Source organism: Grus americana, chromosome 4, assembly GCF_028858705.1.
Source record: "Grus americana isolate bGruAme1 chromosome 4, bGruAme1.mat, whole genome shotgun sequence".
Lineage (NCBI taxonomy): Eukaryota > Metazoa > Chordata > Aves > Gruiformes > Gruidae > Grus > Grus americana.
Genome location: NC_072855.1, coordinates 49,321,588 through 49,339,587, shown reverse-complemented (window position 1 = coordinate 49,339,587; position 18,000 = coordinate 49,321,588). Strand labels below are relative to the sequence as shown.

General features: G+C 43.9%; 1 protein-coding gene across 2 annotated transcripts in view; it reads right to left on the bottom strand.

The window, feature by feature from the left end:
• Positions 1–13,042, bottom strand: part of TNKS (tankyrase) — a 143,941-nt gene extending 130,899 nt beyond the window's left edge. For both annotated transcript variants that reach the window (XM_054824758.1, XM_054824757.1), the window contains exons 1-2: positions 12,506–13,042; positions 1,045–1,269 (exon numbers count right to left, since the gene is read on the bottom strand). In XM_054824758.1, the coding sequence (XP_054680733.1) occupies positions 1,045–1,269; positions 12,506–12,998 (718 nt within the window). In that variant the 5' untranslated portion in view covers positions 12,999–13,042. The remainder of the gene's footprint in view (positions 1–1,044; positions 1,270–12,505) is intronic.
• Positions 13,043–18,000: the final 4,958 nt, after the last annotated feature.

Genomic DNA, 18,000 nt, shown 5'->3' with positions numbered 1-18,000 from the left:
AGACTAAAAAATATTATATTTTGGTGTTTCCTCCAATTTTCCTTCCCTCAATTTTTGGTGTTCTTTTTTTTAAGTAATGACATAATTATTGCAATAAAGCTAGTGGAAAGAACTTGTCCTCTAAGTTTTGCAGCTTTCTCTACAGTAATTTTATGCAATAAGTCTTTAAGCACATAGACATTATCTGAAGTTCTGAAAATTGTGTCTTGTTATCTGGATAACATATAGAATGAATCTTATGCTCATAATGTTAACTGCGGTTCCTAAAAATCAAGCTTTCCTTTCCACATTTGATAAAAACCATGATGTTGAGCAGACCACTTTATTCAAGTTCGTAGATGTGAGAACCAGAATTGATAAATGAATTCAAGGAACTGATCTCAGTGTGAAAAATAAAAATAGAATTTCCCATTTAGAAAAAAAGTAATACTAAGTACACTGAGAAAAAACATAAAAGTTAAAGACATCCTGACTGAAAAGTTCTTTATATGTTCTAGACACATTTAAAATGATTGAAGTGTTCAATTTTATTTGAAATTGCTTTGGCTCCAGGCTACATACAGCACACACAGAGAAGATACACAACCTCTGTGAACAATGGTGTCCTGTAACTTGTATTGGAAAGCTCCAAAGGACTAATGAGATCCCCAGAAAGCATAGAATGAAAGGTTAACCATCTTTCTAACCACTAAGACAACATACAAAGCAGCCCAAAAAGCAAAGACTTTACCTAATAAAGCTAGTTTTCTTGAGAGTGACCAAGACAAACTTCCATATTCTTAGAATACTGTAATTTAACAGACAAGGAGGAGACTTTACCCAGCCTCCCAGGTTAGTTTTTCAGCTGCAAGTTCAGCAAAGCTTGTATTACACACCATGAAAAAGTTAATCTTAAATGATATTACTATACCTACCTGCTAGTTTAAAAGAAGTTAGTTTTTAAGAACTAGTAATCTTTCATCTCAAGTCCAGTGCATTAACAATTACAATTGCACAAAATATATATCTGGTAAAATTTCAATATAAGATGTGACAGACACTTACCAATACACACATCTATCTTCCCCTTGATAGCAGCTTCATGCAAAGGAGTGTAGTTCCAGTTGTCTCTAGCATTTGGGTCTGCCCCTTGACACAGTAACAGACTAACCACTTCAGCATGACCAAAGGAGCAGGCGTTGTGAAGAGGTATCAGCCCTCCGTCATCACGAGCATGAACATTGGCTCCTGTCTGTAGCAAGTGCTCTACAACATCCTTCCTTCCAAAACCTGTAAGAGAACATATTTCTGTTCATTTATCTGGTAAAACAACATGATTTAATATTTAAAACTGTTTACTCTTAGTCCAGTGTACAGACATCAAATGATATTATTTATGTTCCTCTTCTACTTTTTGGTTCATTTCACCAAGAAGTGAGACTGTATTCACCTGCTAAAGCAACAGCTGGAAGATTCACTTACACTCATGACAGAGGTGAACAGTGTCATATTATAATCGGCCTGACTGGCTGCCACTCTCTCTCATGAAGAGTTTCTGCAATAGACTTGCCATTCTTTTTCAAAAAAAGCTTATTATGAATTTTTAAAATTTAGCATAGTCTGTATGCATCTAAACCAAGCATCTTGCATACTGTCTCTTGATATAGGTCTTTACCTTGCAGATGACCTCATAGTTATAAACACTGAGGGACACTCAGTGCTCAAGCAGAACCACCTTATCTCAACCCAAAGTATATCCTTGCTCTTTTACAAAGTGTCTGACTACCTCCAACTGACAGACTAAGAAGTTACAGATTACTAGAACTGAGACCTCAGCTGGGAAATAATGCCTCGGGAAGGCCTCAGCCTAGGAACACAGCCTCTGTTATAGCCAGGGAAAAAAATCACCACAAAGCCAGCACCAGTAGACTATGACACTTCAAAATCCTGCATCAGCATGCCAGGCCCTGACACCTTTAGCTTGTTGTCCACAATGAACCTGGAAAGGTTTAGTGCCCAGATGTGCTTGCTATTGCCTCAAAGCAGCAGGCTCCAAACTCTTTTTGATTGTGCTCTCCTATCAGTAAAAAATGTTTTGAGCATGCATTCCCAATATATGTATATGTATAAATCATATACATGCACTACTGCACTATTACGTAGCTTAGAAACATACACAAAAATAGAAATTTTAAAAGGCTGAGATAAAGATGAAATAAACACTGGGTTTAAATTTCTATTATATTTGTTAATGGTACAAATATATTTTCTTGCTGCATCCCAATGAAATATTTTGCACACTCCACTTTGGAGACCACTGCCTTAAAGGACAGGAAGAAAAATCAGGCTCAGGAGGGACAGTTTGAACTAAAACACAAGTGTTCATTTTTGTACTAGGTTGCATCTCAAAGGTTGGATCACATTTCTTATAAATCCCAGGGATTTATAAAAAAGCAGTATGACTGGAGATTTTAAAAGACTGTCACTTGAAGAGTTATTGTGTCTTCTGGTAATCATGGATACCAACCAGCTTAAGTATGAAGAATCCCACTTATCTCAACTATGTTTATGAAACAGCTGAATTAAATGCTGCAGCAAGTGAAATTCCATCACAATGGTGTTTACTGGCAGCTTATAGATTGTATTAACTCCACGGATCGAAAACGTAACTAAAGACATTATTTCCCTTCTAGAAGGCAAATACAAAGCTCAAGGGAAGCAACAAAGAAGCTGTCAGTTCTCCTGCAGGTGGCCATGTAACTCAGTCACAGCAAAACGCTGCTGAAACAGTGACAGATATGGTTCTCAAAAGTCAGCACCCTCTGTGGCAGGCAACGACTCATGCATGAAGACTTCTCAAAACAGAACATTTTATCCCAGAGTTGTGGTCCCTGGACAGGACCTCCATTTCAATGAATCAAGTCTCCTTCTTGCCAGAGTAGTGCACTAGTTACAGCTATGCAGGCTTATGGTGCAGAATTAACATGCTTTTCCCCTCACAGTCCATACAGTGAGATCTCTAAGCCCACTCTAGCGGCTTTGCATCCACACTAGCTTATCCAGTTAATGCTAATGTTCTAACTTGACATCCAGCTCTCAGACAAGCTGCAGGCTAGCCATTCTGTAGGAATATACACTGTCTCCTCAGTGAAGCACAGAGTCCTTCAACACCCTTTCTTGAAGAACAAGTTTTCTAGAAGCTGACTAATGCTATGGTTAAGGCAGACAGAGCCAAAACAAAAAGCCCCTTTACCGAGGCTTATTGTAGTTTGAGAGTTTTGATGAGTGTTTAACAATACCTTTATTTCTGCCGAAAGAAGCATTCTTCTACAAGACACAAGCAAGCAGGTGGAAGAAGGGCCTGAGGAAGACATCATGGGTATGCACACAGATGCTCACATCTAGCAGAGACTGTAGCAGTTCACACCCCGGCTAATCCTGTACCATAATGTATCTCAAGGGCTCCAGTTAACAAGTACAGCCTGGTTACTTTTGGATAGCTGTAAGGATTCCCCCATCCCCACTGTACGGAGCCCTCAGCTGCTTGCAGCACAGATACTGGACCACTACAAATTACAAGTTAGCACACTGAGCAGATACCAAAGTGGGTTTTCTTTAATACATGGGGCTAAACAGCAGTTCAGCAGCTGCTCCACAAGCTGCTGAGCCATACCAGCTGCAGGGAGGGGCTCACAACCAGACTGGCACCCCACTCAGCACTCCAATTTTAGTCCATCACTGCAGATGAGTCAAAGCTTTCTGGTACATTATATACTGATCACTTCATATTAGAAATTACACTACAGAAATGGAAGCATGCAAATCAAAACTGGTATTATTAAAAGTGATACTTATTTATCATGACAAAACTGCTACCAGCAGACACGTTTTTCCTGAACTGAACAGTCAGCAAGGCCACTGCTTACTGTAAATCACTGCAGCTTCTAGCATGAAAACTGATTTTTTTTGCTTGTTTGTTTCTATTATAAAACAGGCAAGGAACATCACCTGTAAGTCTTCAAATAGAAAATGACAGCTTAAATGGGTACAACAGCAAACAAAGGGTGTCTGGTCCCTCAGCAAAGCTAAGGCCTGGGGCATAAATACTAAGAAGCAAGCCCTCAAGGTTCCTACAGTTATATTGTTCATTTGACCAGCAAAGGAAAATTGAGCAAGACAAGAATTAGAAAAGGATGCTTTCGACTAAACAGTAAAGCAACAGATTTTATTAGCCTTTAGTTTTTATAGACTGAACTACCACAAACAGTGCTGAAACTGCATGAGCATTTGCTTGAAATGTACTACTTGTCTCTTGAGGAAAAACAACCTGACAGTGCCTGAAAACCGAGTCCTTTTCAAATTGTTCAGTGTTGTGATTTTCAGGACTACACACATACTTCAGGGTATTGCTGGACATGCGGTCATTGATAAAGGTATCTTTGGAAATGCCAGCAATAAACACTTAACAGCTTTTGGTGAATTAGCTCTTCTGTTCAGTCCTCAAAAAGCACAGTAAAGGCTACTGTGATTTTATCCCACCAGGCCACCCATCTTTCAGAGAAAAAGTAAACAATTATGGGAATAGCTTCCCCCACCACCGCAGGCAAACCTGTAAAAACTTGAATTGATGAAGTGCCAGAAAGACTTTTAAATGATCTCACGACCCAGTCTGACAAAGCAGTTATAATTACTGAAACTCCTGCAGTGTCGTGGTCACCTTTTGTAAAAAACAGACACGTGCCAAGCCATTTGTGACAGATAGAGCACATATAATTAGGTTTAAACTGAAGAAACTGATGTGATGTCATTTAAGATGACTTCATAAATTCTACTCTTGTATATTTCCAACACAACTTTAATTTATAAAGTCTCAGGAAGAGTTCCCAAGAAAGAACCTGTAATCAAATATCCCAAAAGACAATCAAATAGAAGGTTCCCACAGAAAACATCCAAAACCAGGGTAACTATGGAGGAGAGTTACATTTAAAAGCTTGTTTTGATGAGATTCACCTGTCAGCTTCCAAAGCATGCTCATAGGTGGGGTCCCTTATTAACTTGGGCTATTTCACACAGATAAAATGCACGAGCTTTACCCCCTCATTTCAGCTTCTTTACACAATTTAGAAATTGCAGGAAAGTTGCAGTACCTCAGAAAACATATTGTCCACGAGAGAAAGGAAGCAGTAATCCCATTATAAAAAGGCAGTAGCAAGAGAACATCTGAAATTTAAGGGTCAAACACTCATCAGTCAAACAAAAGAGGAGGCAAAAATTCAGAGTGACTGACAGGCTCTTCATTTCTCCAGTCACCTCACTGAAACAACTGAAGACTAAGGCTTGGCAAAAGCCAGGAGACGGACTATGATAGCTTTACATAAATCAAGAGACAGACAATTCAGAGAAAATGCCACTTAACTAGTTCACTTTAGGCTGAAAGTGAGGAAAAAAGGCTTTAGGTAGTAAACTGGCAGCTTGAAAATCAAGCTAAATAAAACTTTTAAATGCCATCAGACAAGATGACACACAGAGACACCACCAAATGCTTACTACTACTCCCAGGAAGACCTGTCCTGTTCCCCTTTCACATCCTGCTCCCAGTCCACAAGCTTGTCCTGTCCCATCTCTTCTTGTGGCATTGCACCTAAGTAACAAGAGGCAACAGGGTGAGCAGGTTGAATAACTAATGAGGGAAGCGATGCAACGAAAGCAACAGGAGCATCAGCTGAAACCCTCTGTTACATGCTCAGGTTAGGGCTTCCATGTTAAACCTGTGTTCAGTTAGTCACAAGCTTTCACATGGTAACAGTTTACAGACACTCAATTACTAATACTCCCAGAAGCCACATAATTCATTGCCCAATTTCAAGACTCATTTTCAGAAAGTTTAGTAAAAAACCCAACCAAATAAATATATGGATTTCTCACTAGAATTGGAAGAATGCTTTCTCCAGTGAGTACAATACATCAAGCAGTCAGTTTGATCAGGTTAAGTACAGCTGTACTGCTTCACCCACTGCCCAATTAACATCACTTGATCACAACACAGCACAAACTCCTCCAAATGCCAATTCCAACCTCTGCAAATCTGCTGTTACGTGCTGAGTTTAACTTATCGCATGGAAGACTTCTAACTCTCACTAGGCATTTTTCCTCCTCCTTTCACCTGTTTGCTCTGAAGAACACATTTGACTTCAAAAGGAGCTAAATTTTACAGAAGTGCATAATCACAGGTTAAGCATACCTGCAGGTATTATGCAATCTTAGGCAAAGCAGGAAACATGCCCTTATTAAATGTCATTCCACTTGTTAGAGCACTAAACACAGCTCATACAACAATACAAGCCCTTGAAGCAGAGGAGCACACATCTTAGAGACACATGACCTTCTGAGAATAGTTTTAAACTGTAAGTAAAGGGTGGAAGAAGTTCGAGCTAAGTCATTGTACGTCTCTCTCTTTGCTTTAGTATTGCACGTTCTGGGATGAGATTTTCCTCCCCAAGACAGGTCTTCCAAAAGCCACCAGCACTTCTCCCACTTCACTAGGCAGAACACAAACTGAGTGATTTAACTAAGTAAACCGAAGAGCCTTCAAGCTGGGAAAAAGGGCACCTGGTTCAGTATTACTGAAGGTCTGAGATTTTGTGTTTATATCCTCTTGTAAATTCCTTCAAAGGATTTTAAATAGGAAGGAGATACAATACATTGCACAAAGTATTCCAAGAGCATTCAAGAGAACAGGTTACCAGGCCCAAAGGAAGCAAGCTGAAACTTCCTAGGAAATAAAAGTTATGACACTAACAGAGTTCATGTGCTACAAAAACATAAAAGAAAGAATTCCAAAGTCAAAGTCAGTAATTTATCAACTCATCTTTTTACACAAAAAAGCCTGCATTTTGCAGGCTCTGAACCTGTAAGGCTGCCAAGATGTTTCCTAATTGACTACACAATCTGCACTCTTCATTCTATCCATACGAATCCAGCTGAAAATTGTTATTACCACTGCTTTAAGTTGCACAAGGCAGAATTAATCTGTGACTTAGCTTTACAAACAACTGTTTGAGTAAGGTCAGACATCTCTTCTATGGCAAGGAAATATCAGACAACAAAATGAGTCAGAGTAGTTTAAGAATGGTATCTCAAGCAAGGCTATCCAGGACAATTTAAGCTAACCTACTGTACATTGCACCATAGCCGGAGTGGTCAATTCAGGTGTCTCTGCATAGAGTGGAAGTGTGTAATAAGTCACCAATCACTCCTTGCCATTTCCTGGTTCTCCCTCAAGAAACACTCAGTAGCTAGTTGTATTACTTCTGCCTTCTCATTTGCTTATCTGACCTACATGTGTTGAAGCAGCTTGCATTTTTATGACTAACAGCTTGCTAGCTCACAAATCAACTTGATCAGCTCTTCTTAAACTCTGATGACTATTTTCCAACCCAAGTGAAATCCCTTTGCCTTCAAGATTAAAGTTGTGTACTCCACACATTTTCCAAAGAATAGTTATATATGTTTGCCTTCATAAAAAGATTTTACTTCTCACAGTTATTACTAGTGATATCAAAAGCATGCTTAAAGAAAACTACTTTCCCCAAACAGCTTTTTGCCATTACTATAGACTTAAGCAGAAGAAAAAAAAAAAAAAAAAAAAAAAAAGGAGTATCACTGATGCTCTAACAAGTCACCTTAAATCAAGTTTCTCCAAGCCTGAGTTTGGGCTGATACCACCAAGAACACTTCACCTTGTGATCCCAATTCTATACCTTCCAAAAGCCACTCTGGAAACCTTTTCCTTAGTACCGAAGGGGGCTTTAAGCCACGGTTCAGCAACCATTATTAGTACTCTCTAAATCCTTGGGCTAAACACTAGAAAGAGAGTCATTGTAAAGCTAAAAGAAAGTGTTGCCTAAGAACTTGAGGGGCTAACTTCATGATAAAAAAAGTTAAACTTCTCATTAAATGGGTGTGGAACTGGACAAGCCTATGACTGTGGCTATTTGAAGAAATTAGCTAGGACTCATCTTATTTCTGTCAGGTCCATCCAGCTAGTCATTTCTAAAAGAGGTGTTATTACTAATGACTTACCAGCAAGGACTAGGCCTAAACATATGAATCAAGGTGTCAGCAGCAAATACATATATATCCTTTTGTAAGGCTAAACCTTATTTCAGAAGGCTAGAAACAAGTTTGTTACCAAATTGGCTCCTACAAATTCTTGCTGGGTCTGGGAAAAAGCTGGGATTTCAGACAAAGGTCATAGGTCTTCCCCATCCAGGCATATTAAAGATAGAAAAGTCTTGGAAAGCCAACCTTTGTGTGCGAGTGCTATAAATGGAGGTTGACACACAAAAAAGGAGCCATGAAAACATCACTGTCAACTTGCTTCAAACACGATGGACCAATACAGGCACCCCCCCACTGCAAACCACAATGATTCACAGAAAATACATAGGCTGAGAGTAAAGCACCACTCTGCCCCACGCAAAGTATACCTAAAATGCAACACACTATCACATAGACTGAAATCCAACCATTCCAACAAAAAAAAAAAAGTCAGTAGCATTTGTAGAATGGGCTGGATTGGAAAGGACCTTAATCATCTACATGGGAAGGGCAAAAAAAAAAAATCTACCTCTCACACACAGAGAAGTATGAACAACAAACTCATTTGGTTATGCTGGTTAAAAAGGTATTTTGTCACCTATGTGACAACAGCAGCAGCACCAAAAGCAGGATTATCAAGCCAGTTTACAAGAACAGACAGCACAGGCATAACAAATTTTTTCAACTAGTGAGGGACATATAACAGTTAAGATGTTCATAACCTGGTGAAATCAATGACAACAGTTAAGATATTTCTCAAGGAAACAAAGAGAACCATTAGCAGAACACAGTATATTCCAGTGAAGGGGGTGGAAAAAACAAGAGGAAGTAAGTTACTTTTAATATCAGTTAGCACTCCAATTATTCAGTGGAACTCCTTACCACAGGATGAGCTTCTACTAACATGTAGAAACCGGGTTTTACTCAAATAGTTGCTGAGCTACAAACTGCAGGAAGAATACTCAGAGAGGTATCATATACAAGGAAAGCAAGTATATAACTCTTCCCTAGACAGCTGCTTTTGGCCACCAGTATGGATAAAACCTTGAACCAAACATACCTTTATTTGTGCCTAGCACAGTTGCTTTTCTTATTTTTTTTTTTTTTTAGTTATAAGCAAGCTTGTTTTCATGGAAAAAACTGAATGCAAAAGCTATGAATACATTAATACCTCCACTTCATTTCTTTTTTTGTATTTTAAAGTCACTCAATCACTTCCAAGTCTTTAGAATCTGTTTCTTTCTCTGATTCTTGCATGCTGCTGGACAATATCTAAAGCCTGTACTGGTATGAGAGATCCAAATATCCTGCAATCCACACAGCAGCTGAGACACTACTGAGTTCTCCTCTTTCCAAGCATGTGTACCTCTATGGAAGAATCCCTCAAATCACTTGCAAAGGAAAAGTTGAACGCCGCACATCCTGAAAGACATTCAGAATTTCAGGAGAGGCTCTGCTAGAGTAACAGTCCAGTTAGAGGATGAAAGGAAAATTATCCTTTGTTCAAACTCTTCCTGCTTGACAAGAGAAGTCTTTATCACCCTGATATGGCCTCAATATTAATTTCTGCCTTATTAATAGCTAACCAAAGTAGGTCAGATTTATTGAACACACTGGCTGACATTTCAACACAGACTTGAAGAACAGATTCCCCTTCATTCAGATCAATTGACAATTCAGATAAACAAAATCAGGATAACACTGTGCCACAACCTGATGTGGCTATGCATATTTTATCTGGAAGTGGATAATAGACAGATGACTCCAACTTCTAGAAACAGATTTAGATCTATCCGTAGCTTTTTAAATAATTGATTACAGAGATTTCAGTTCTCACCTTATCCCCAGATTACATATGTGCTAAGGATTCTGAATGCTCTCAGAAGTCACCCCTTTTATCTTCCTTCTGCCATGAGAACAACATAAAGGTGATTTTGAAACTAGAAACCTCACAAAGCTGAAGGAAACCTGAACTTAACACTTTTTACCAGAAACTAGAATTAGGGAAGTTGTCCTCCCCTATTACAGTAAAAGTAACTTAACTGCCTGGCTTTGCTGCCAAAAAGGACATCTGAGAAAACCAGATTGAGCTAGGGAGAAGTCAAGTACCCAGGGAGAGAGAAGTTAAAAAAAAAAAAAAATCCAGCTACCCCCAAAATTAGGAAACGAAGAAATTAGAAGAATTCCTCTATCACAAGTCACAAGATCAGAAGTGATCTCTCTCTTGTCATTTCAGAGTTTAGCTTCAAGAGACTTGAAAGAAGCATTTTAAAACATTGCATATCGCACTCTCTAACTCCCGTTCCCCTCGTGAAGGCCATACAATTCACATTTAGATGTGGCTCATAAAACATGAGCTATTATCCATAACACAGCTTCATATACACAGCAGACTATTAGGCTCATAAGCAAACAAGTTTTATTTCTCCTTTTGCCCACAAAGGAGAAGGAGATCAAATTAACACACTGCATCCCTGGCAGATATATACTGCTTAAGATCAGCTGCATTTAAACAATGTGCTTACAGGCCCTTCCAAAATGCAAGGCCCCAAGATCTCAGTAATAAGAAATCTGCCTAATACTATTACACATCAAATCCATTTGGACAAGACATACTGCAGTGATCTGAGATAAAATATGTATGGTAGCTAAGGAAAGTCTTTAAATCTAGGAAAACAGATATAGGAATTTGTTAGGTACGATAACTTCATCTGCTGTTTTCCTCATGCTACAAGGAAGTACCTTCCATTGCTATTACAGTAAAATCTTATTGACACTATCAACTTGCAGAGCCTTATCCCCTTAAGTAAGTTTTGTCCAGTTCTTCTTTAATTGAAGTAGAAGTTACCACTGCAGCTTCAGCACCACAGTTTGTACTAGCACTGAAGTTACAACTTGAGATCTCAAAATTTATTTAAGGGAAAGCAGCAAGGTCTAATTTTAAGTCTGAATCCAAAACAACCAGAGCAGACTCAAGATGAGCTTTCCAAAACACTAAGAACTTCATGCACGCACATGCAGTTGTACCAGCATTACATTCCAGGGTTCACTAAAATTAAGTCCATACCCAAGAAGTTCACTTGCATAAGGTCATACTTTACTGGTAGAGCTCAGGGATCAGAGAAGAATGTAAAGGAAAAGGCTCAGGACCAAAAGTTCCCTTAGGGGCACTGTGAAATGCCACTTGTACTCTGAAAATGAAAACGAACCCATACAATCTCAGAGAGTATTATCTGACTGATAAATTGAACACCAGTATTCAGAGTTGCAGGCAACACTGTGCCATAAAATGTTCATTTTATTATCGATTTCACAGTGCTTTAAAGTCATATGCCAACATTTACATATTGACCACTCAATACGGTCTCATTAATTATCTTATGTGTACTACTACACCACTTAAAGCTCAAGCAAGAACTATGCCCCTTACTAATAAGGTCCAGCCCAGTAACACTAGCACATGTCAGGAAGCCCTCAGCCTGACCACAGACCTAGCAATTGTGCAAATCCTGAGTTAGGGCTGATGATTTAAAACATCTTCCTCGTTTTACTTTTATCATGAACTTCACATATACTGTGCCTCCAGTGAAGACCACTCCCTGCACAAAATATTCTCTTCATGGACTTCACTAATCAGCAACAGCTTTACTTGCTAGAAGATAACGTTTACTTCCAGTTAATGTAAACTTTTGGACATCACTGTTAACTGCTTTTATGACATTATTCCTGATCACACTGACATCTCTGCACTAAGAGGCATATTTTCTCCTGAACACATGTGTAACTTCTATGAAGTTCAGTTGTTCCACTTCACCTCTTTCCCCAGACCACTCAGACCACAGGAGATGCAGGGATCAATCTGTGCCTATGCCCAAGTAAAAGAAGTTACAAAGTACACAGCATCGATTTTGATTCCTATCAAGTCTACAATACATCACAGGGGTCCCTGACTTTCAAGAGCTACTACAACACACATGAAAACGTTACTTCAAGCCAACCCTGTCCTGAATTCCAGTTTCTCACTTCCTAAGCACACGTGCACAAGTTTGTAGCTTATGTGTCAAATACAGAAAAAAATATCTGTACTTTTAGATCATAACAGTCTCCCTTCCGCCTCCAGGATCTCTTCTCCCACTCGTTTCACTCAACGGAAGGATCATTTTCCATTTTAGGGGGGGGGGGGGGGAGGAAGTTTAACAGTTGTTTCCCCACCACCTGCAGCAAAACGCTGCCGGGGAAGCGTGCTCACACTCCTCCTCTCAGCTTAGGCTTGAGTTCTCCCGACCCACGGAAGCCAGGGAAACTTCTCCTGGGGAGCCAGGTCGGGAGCTCGCACCCTCCCTGTCCCGACGCACTCACCGTCACTGCCCTCGCTGGGAACGGGCGGCCCGACCGGCCCCGGCCCCTTCCCGTTCCCGGTACCTACCGGCGGCGAAGTGGAGCGGCGTGGACTTGCGGCCCGCCATGTCCTTGGCGTTCACGTTGCCCGTGTCCACCAGGCGCTTCACGCGCGTCACGTCCCCATTGCGGCAGGCCTCCAGCAGCTCGCGGAAGGCCCCGCTCGCCGCGCCCGGGCCCGCCGCCTCGGGACTCTCCGCTGCCGGGCTCGATGCGACCGACGACGATGCAGACGAGGAGGAGGACGAGGAGGAACTGCTGGAGCTGCTGCCCGAGCCCGGCGGCGGGCCCGGGGCGGTGGTGCCCGCACCCTCCGAGCACTCCGGGGCCGGAGGCCGCTCCGCGTCGGGAGGAGCCTCGCCTTCGGGACCGGCCAGGCTGTGGCGCTGCGCGGCGGGGGCGAGGTCGGCCGGTGCCAGGCTGGGACTGCGCGGCGGCGAGGCGGCGGCTGGCGGCGAGGCCGGCCCGGGCGGCGGGTGATGGTGGTGGTGGTGCTGAGAGCGACGCAGCGGCGCCGCCATCTTCGCCCTCCTCCGCCCCGGCCCCCGTCACTGCGGCAACGGCAGCAGCCCCCGCCCACACTTCCGCCCGAAACGTGCCAATCGCAATGCGCGGCGCCCGGACGTAACGCCCGCGTGACGGTGGCGGGGCGGGGCGGGCGGGGGCGCGGCCTTACCGGGACCCGCCTCACGGCGGGGCAGCGGCTCGCGCCTGCCCCCTGGGGGCCGCCATGTGCGGCCCCTCCGGCCCGGGGCGGGGCGGAGCCCGGGGCGGGGCGGAGCCCGGGGCGGGGCGGAGCCCGGGGCGGGGCGGAGCCCGGGGCGGGGCGGAGCCCGGGGCGGGGCGGAGCCCGGGGCGGGGCGGAGCCCGGGGCGGGGCGGAGCCCGGGGCGGGGCGGAGCCCGGGGCGGGGCGGAGGAGGAAGGGTGAAATCAGTCTCCCTGGCTGGTGGAGCAGGAAGTGAAGATCCACATAAATGTGCCGGCCTCGGTTCTTGCTCGTGCTACGACTTTGAAGCCACGGGCCGCTGTGAGAGCTCGGTAATGCGTCCCTGACACCTGAATCTGTTTTGCAGCCTTCTTTCAATTCAAAGCTCCTAAAAGGACTTTGCAAGCTCCTTACAACATCCTCTTTGTCAGGCTCCAGCTTTGCAAGACATTGAAGAGGCCAGAGCATTGGTATGTGCTTGTTCAGCTCACTGCTGGCTTCCTGTAGTCTGTGTTTCACCAGCCGGTTGCTTTTGTGGCATCAAGGGGAAACAAATTACATTCCTTTTCCCCTCTCTGTATTTCCCGTAAACCAAGGTAACAGACAGCATCACTTTTATGAAATGTATTGGTACACAACTGCTCCTTCTGCTTCCTGAAAGATTTTAAAATATCTAAGTAATATTTTTTAAGATTTGGGATTCATGGTGGCCTTAAAAATTCATTGTTGGCTGTATGATTGAGTAAGAAATGCTACACTCTTGGTCAGCCTCTCCTGAAAGTCCTGCAGAGAAGAACTTGGGGTACTGGCTGATGGAACATTGGATATAACCCAGCAGCGTGTGCTTGCAGCCCAGGACACAGTTGGCTTTCTGGGCTTCATCAAAAGCAGCGTGACCAGAAGGTCGAGGGAGGTGATCCTGCCCCTCTACTCCACTCTCGTGAGACCCCACCTGGAGTACTGCGTCCAGCTCTGGGGGCCCCAGTACAGGAGAGACATGGAGCTGTTGGAGCGAGTCCAGAGGAGGGCCACGAAGCTGATCGGAGGGCTGGAGCACCTCTCCTATGAGGACAGGCTGAGAGAGTTGGGATTGTTCAGCCTGGAGCAGAGAAGGCTCTGGGGAGATCTTATCGAGACCTTTCAATATATAAAGGGGGCTTATAAGAAAGATAGAGGGAGTTTTCACCAGGGCCTGTAGTGACAGGACAAGGGACAATGTTTTTAAATTGAAAGAGGGTAGGTTTAGATTAGATACTAGGAAGAAATTCTTCATTCTGAGGGTGGTGAGGCACTGGACCAGGTTGCCCAGAGAAGCTGTGGCTGCCCCATCCCTGGAAGTGTTCAAGGCCAGGTTGGATGGGGCTTTGGGCAACCTGGTCTAGTGGAGGGTGTCCCTGCCCATGGCAGGGGGGTTGAAACTAGATGGTCTTTAAAGGTCCCGTTCAACCCAAACCTTTCTGTATTCTATGAAAGCTGTGCCCGGGAAGAAACAAGTAAAGGGATTAGGATTCACAGTGTGAGACCTGCCCGTGATGAAGTGCAGCCTGGCCATAGGTTTCACGGGGTGTGACACCAAGTGGTTCTGGGGATGCACCTCCTCTTCAGACCCCCACCTTTGGGTGGGGGTCCCTATCCCATTGCAGCCTCCAATTTCCCCAAGCCTCCACCTTCCTGCCCCACGTGTACAGCAACACCACACCCTTCCAGAGAGATGAGGCAAGCAGCAGTGCTGTCCACCCCAACCCTTCTCTTTCCCCTGCCCAAAGCACATCCAGGACCCCTTCACACGTTGCCATCACCATTTATATATGGCTTGGTGTGCGTTGGGGTAGATTTATATCATTCCTGCAGAAATGGTGAGCAAAACATGTGAGGAATGCAGTTCTGGGCAAAATTTCCTCATCCTTACAGGATTTCTACTCAAGGTCGAGGAGGAATATGGGGAGGATCTTTGAAAGCGTTCAGTCAACCCATTGCTTGTTCATGGGCCAGCCACCGAGCTCATGGAAACACGGCTTCTTCAATTGCTGCCAAAGCGGGAACCTGGGGTTTTTACCATCTGGGCTGTGTGTCTGGTGGTGTGGAGCTCAAGCACTCTCCCGAGGGGATGCCAGCCTTGCTCTGTGGTGGTGCCAGAGCCCACGAGCATTGCAGTGGCTCACAGCACTCCCTGCATCCGCCTGCCACAGCAGCTTGATGCTTCTGTTGAGCTGATTTAGTTTCACGTCCTGTCACAAGTGGCTGATTACATTTGCACCTCTTGTCCTGCAAAGCTCAGAGTCAGGCTCTAAAACACCGTTGATAACTCAGTGTCTTTTACCTGACCCAGGAGGGAGCTGCTTTAGATAGAAATCTTATTAATGATGCAGCTGCAGGGCTCAGTAAAGTGGAGGCACCCCAGGTTTTAGCTGAATAATTAAATCCCATCAATAAGACTTTCCAGAGCCACTATTTAAAATTAATAACTCCAAATGCAATTCTGGCATATAATGGAATCCACTGAAATAGGATTAATGTCTTTTTTTTTTTTTTTCTTTTTTTAACCAAAATGCTTTAGAGCATTGCTGGCAATTTTACAGCCACCTGCCTCTCAGTCCCAGCTATGACAGCTAGGAGAGAGGCTTGGGGTGATTTCTGAATATTTTTAAGCTCCAAAAAAATAGGAAATGGCTTAAAAACCAGCATCCAGCATGCTGGTGCTCATGTTTAATGGCCTTCTAGTATGCTGACAAGTAAATCAAGAGGAAGTGAGGAAGTCCTGTTTGGAGAAACATGTCTCCTCTCCCCAAGAAGATGGGAAGACAAGGGATCATCTAGGTCTGTAGCAAAAGCTACATTTTCTGAGAAAATCTTCCCTTTCACCAGAAAGTATCTCACTCACAACTGGCAGCTTTAATTGTGGTGTATGTGTTGAAGAAGCCAAGAGACACCATCCCTGGCTGTTTGAAGTTACAGATTTGCACACCCGTGCAAGTATAGTAGGATAAAAAGTAAAAGTTGTGGGAAAGCAGCAGAGCTTTCTTCCTTGGACAACCTCCGAGCAGCACCAGGGACATCTTTGTGCCAGCATGCTGTTCATCGTGTTTTTTCTGGCTTAGTTTCGTTCACTACCTAAAGGAGCTCACTGAAGTTTGACTAGTGCTGCATGACTTTTCTCCCCCTCCTCATCACCTTCGGAAGGCATTCAGCTCCTGCTGCTTTGCGTATTTTGTGACAGGGGTTTTGACAAGCAAAACTTTCCCTGCAGAGGCCAGCTCCTCCCCCCTTGCATGCTGTGAGAAAGATGTGTTCAATAAAAGCCGTGACCTCTAGTAGCAGGCAAACGGAGATAAGCGCTTCTCTCCCTGGTGTTTTTCAGCTAGCTGAGTCAAGCAGCTGCTTGAAGCATCCCTGGTGAAGGGGTTTGTCCAGTTTTCCCATGGGGAGCAAGAGGATAGTGCAGAGTGGCAGCCTTTTGGGTTACACTTGCTACATATTATAGAGCAACTGAGAGCCTGCCTTGGCTTCAGAGGGGATCTGCAGTGCCCATGGGCGTCAGGGGGTGGGTGGCCCCCAATAATGATGCTGCTTTCTCTGTCTTTAGCTGTAGAAGGCACAGGGAGGAAAAAAATTAGCTGCAAATTTGATGCCAGAGTCAATTTTCCCTGCAGAGATCTTTTCTTTCTAGAAATGTCATCTTGATTTTAAAACGTGATTTTGATAGCGATAGGCTGAGTGGCTTTGCATGTAGAGAGTTGGAAATGAAATCATCGACCTGGTATCACAAGAGCAACTGGGCAAGAGGGTGGGAGAAGAGAATTACTCTTTCCCCAAGAGGAACTGAACGTGCTACTTTTGAAGTGGGGTAGGAGAGTGCTCCTTTCGGCACACAGAGGAGGGCTACTTCCCAGGCCATCTTCAGGAAAAGCAAAGACACAAAAACTGGGTTAGCCCAAATAAAAGATATACTGACCCAATGTGGACATGATCTGAAAACAAATGAGGGCAAGCCTGGAAACTAGCTCTAGATGGGCACAATTTAGCAAGAGGCCATGAAGTATCTGTTTCCCAGGGTCAGGATCTGACACCAGCCAAGCAGGAAGGATGGGAAGAGTATTTATCCCCAGGTTTAGTGCCTCTCAGCAGAGCCTCCTGGATCATGAGTATCCCTGCATACCTGTTCCCCCCAAGCCTGAGTGGTGGCTCTTGGAGCCAAACCATGGGCCTCAACGCCAGGACTGCCTCTGCTGGCTTTGAGCAGCTCCCGAACCCTGCTTGGAGCTTGGTATTACCTTCACACAGCCATGCTTTCTTCCAGGCCTGTGGGCGTTCCTCCCTGACCTTCGCATCCTGTGTGTGGCTTTATCAGCCAACGTGGCAATTTTTTCCCTGCCCAGGGGTGACCTCATGCTCAGAATGGCATTTAGCAGAAACCTGGTGAAGGTTTGTTAGGACTCAGAGGGCCTGAAAAGATGATTTTGCCCCTGCTTGTCTGTTACTGATGGGAAAGATGGGAACTGAACCTCAGCCTTTGCAATCTGCAATTTCAGTAATTAGTAAATTTGGTAATTTAGTGCAGTGACTATGGCTCTGCACTGGGTCAGTTCAGCTCTCACCTTCTCTCCAAGTGGGAGCACGGCTAGATGCGCAGGGCCATCCAGAAGAGAAAGCGTCATTCTTGTGAGGGCTCTCCACAATAAAGAGGAGAATAAAGGCAGTGAAACTGTTTGTCCTGTGGCCCCATTTTCATTTGAAATGCTTTTCTTTCTCTTTGTGGCTGTGAAGTAATAGCTTACAGCACGCTTTAATGGTAGCTGTTACAACGTGACAAGGTGAG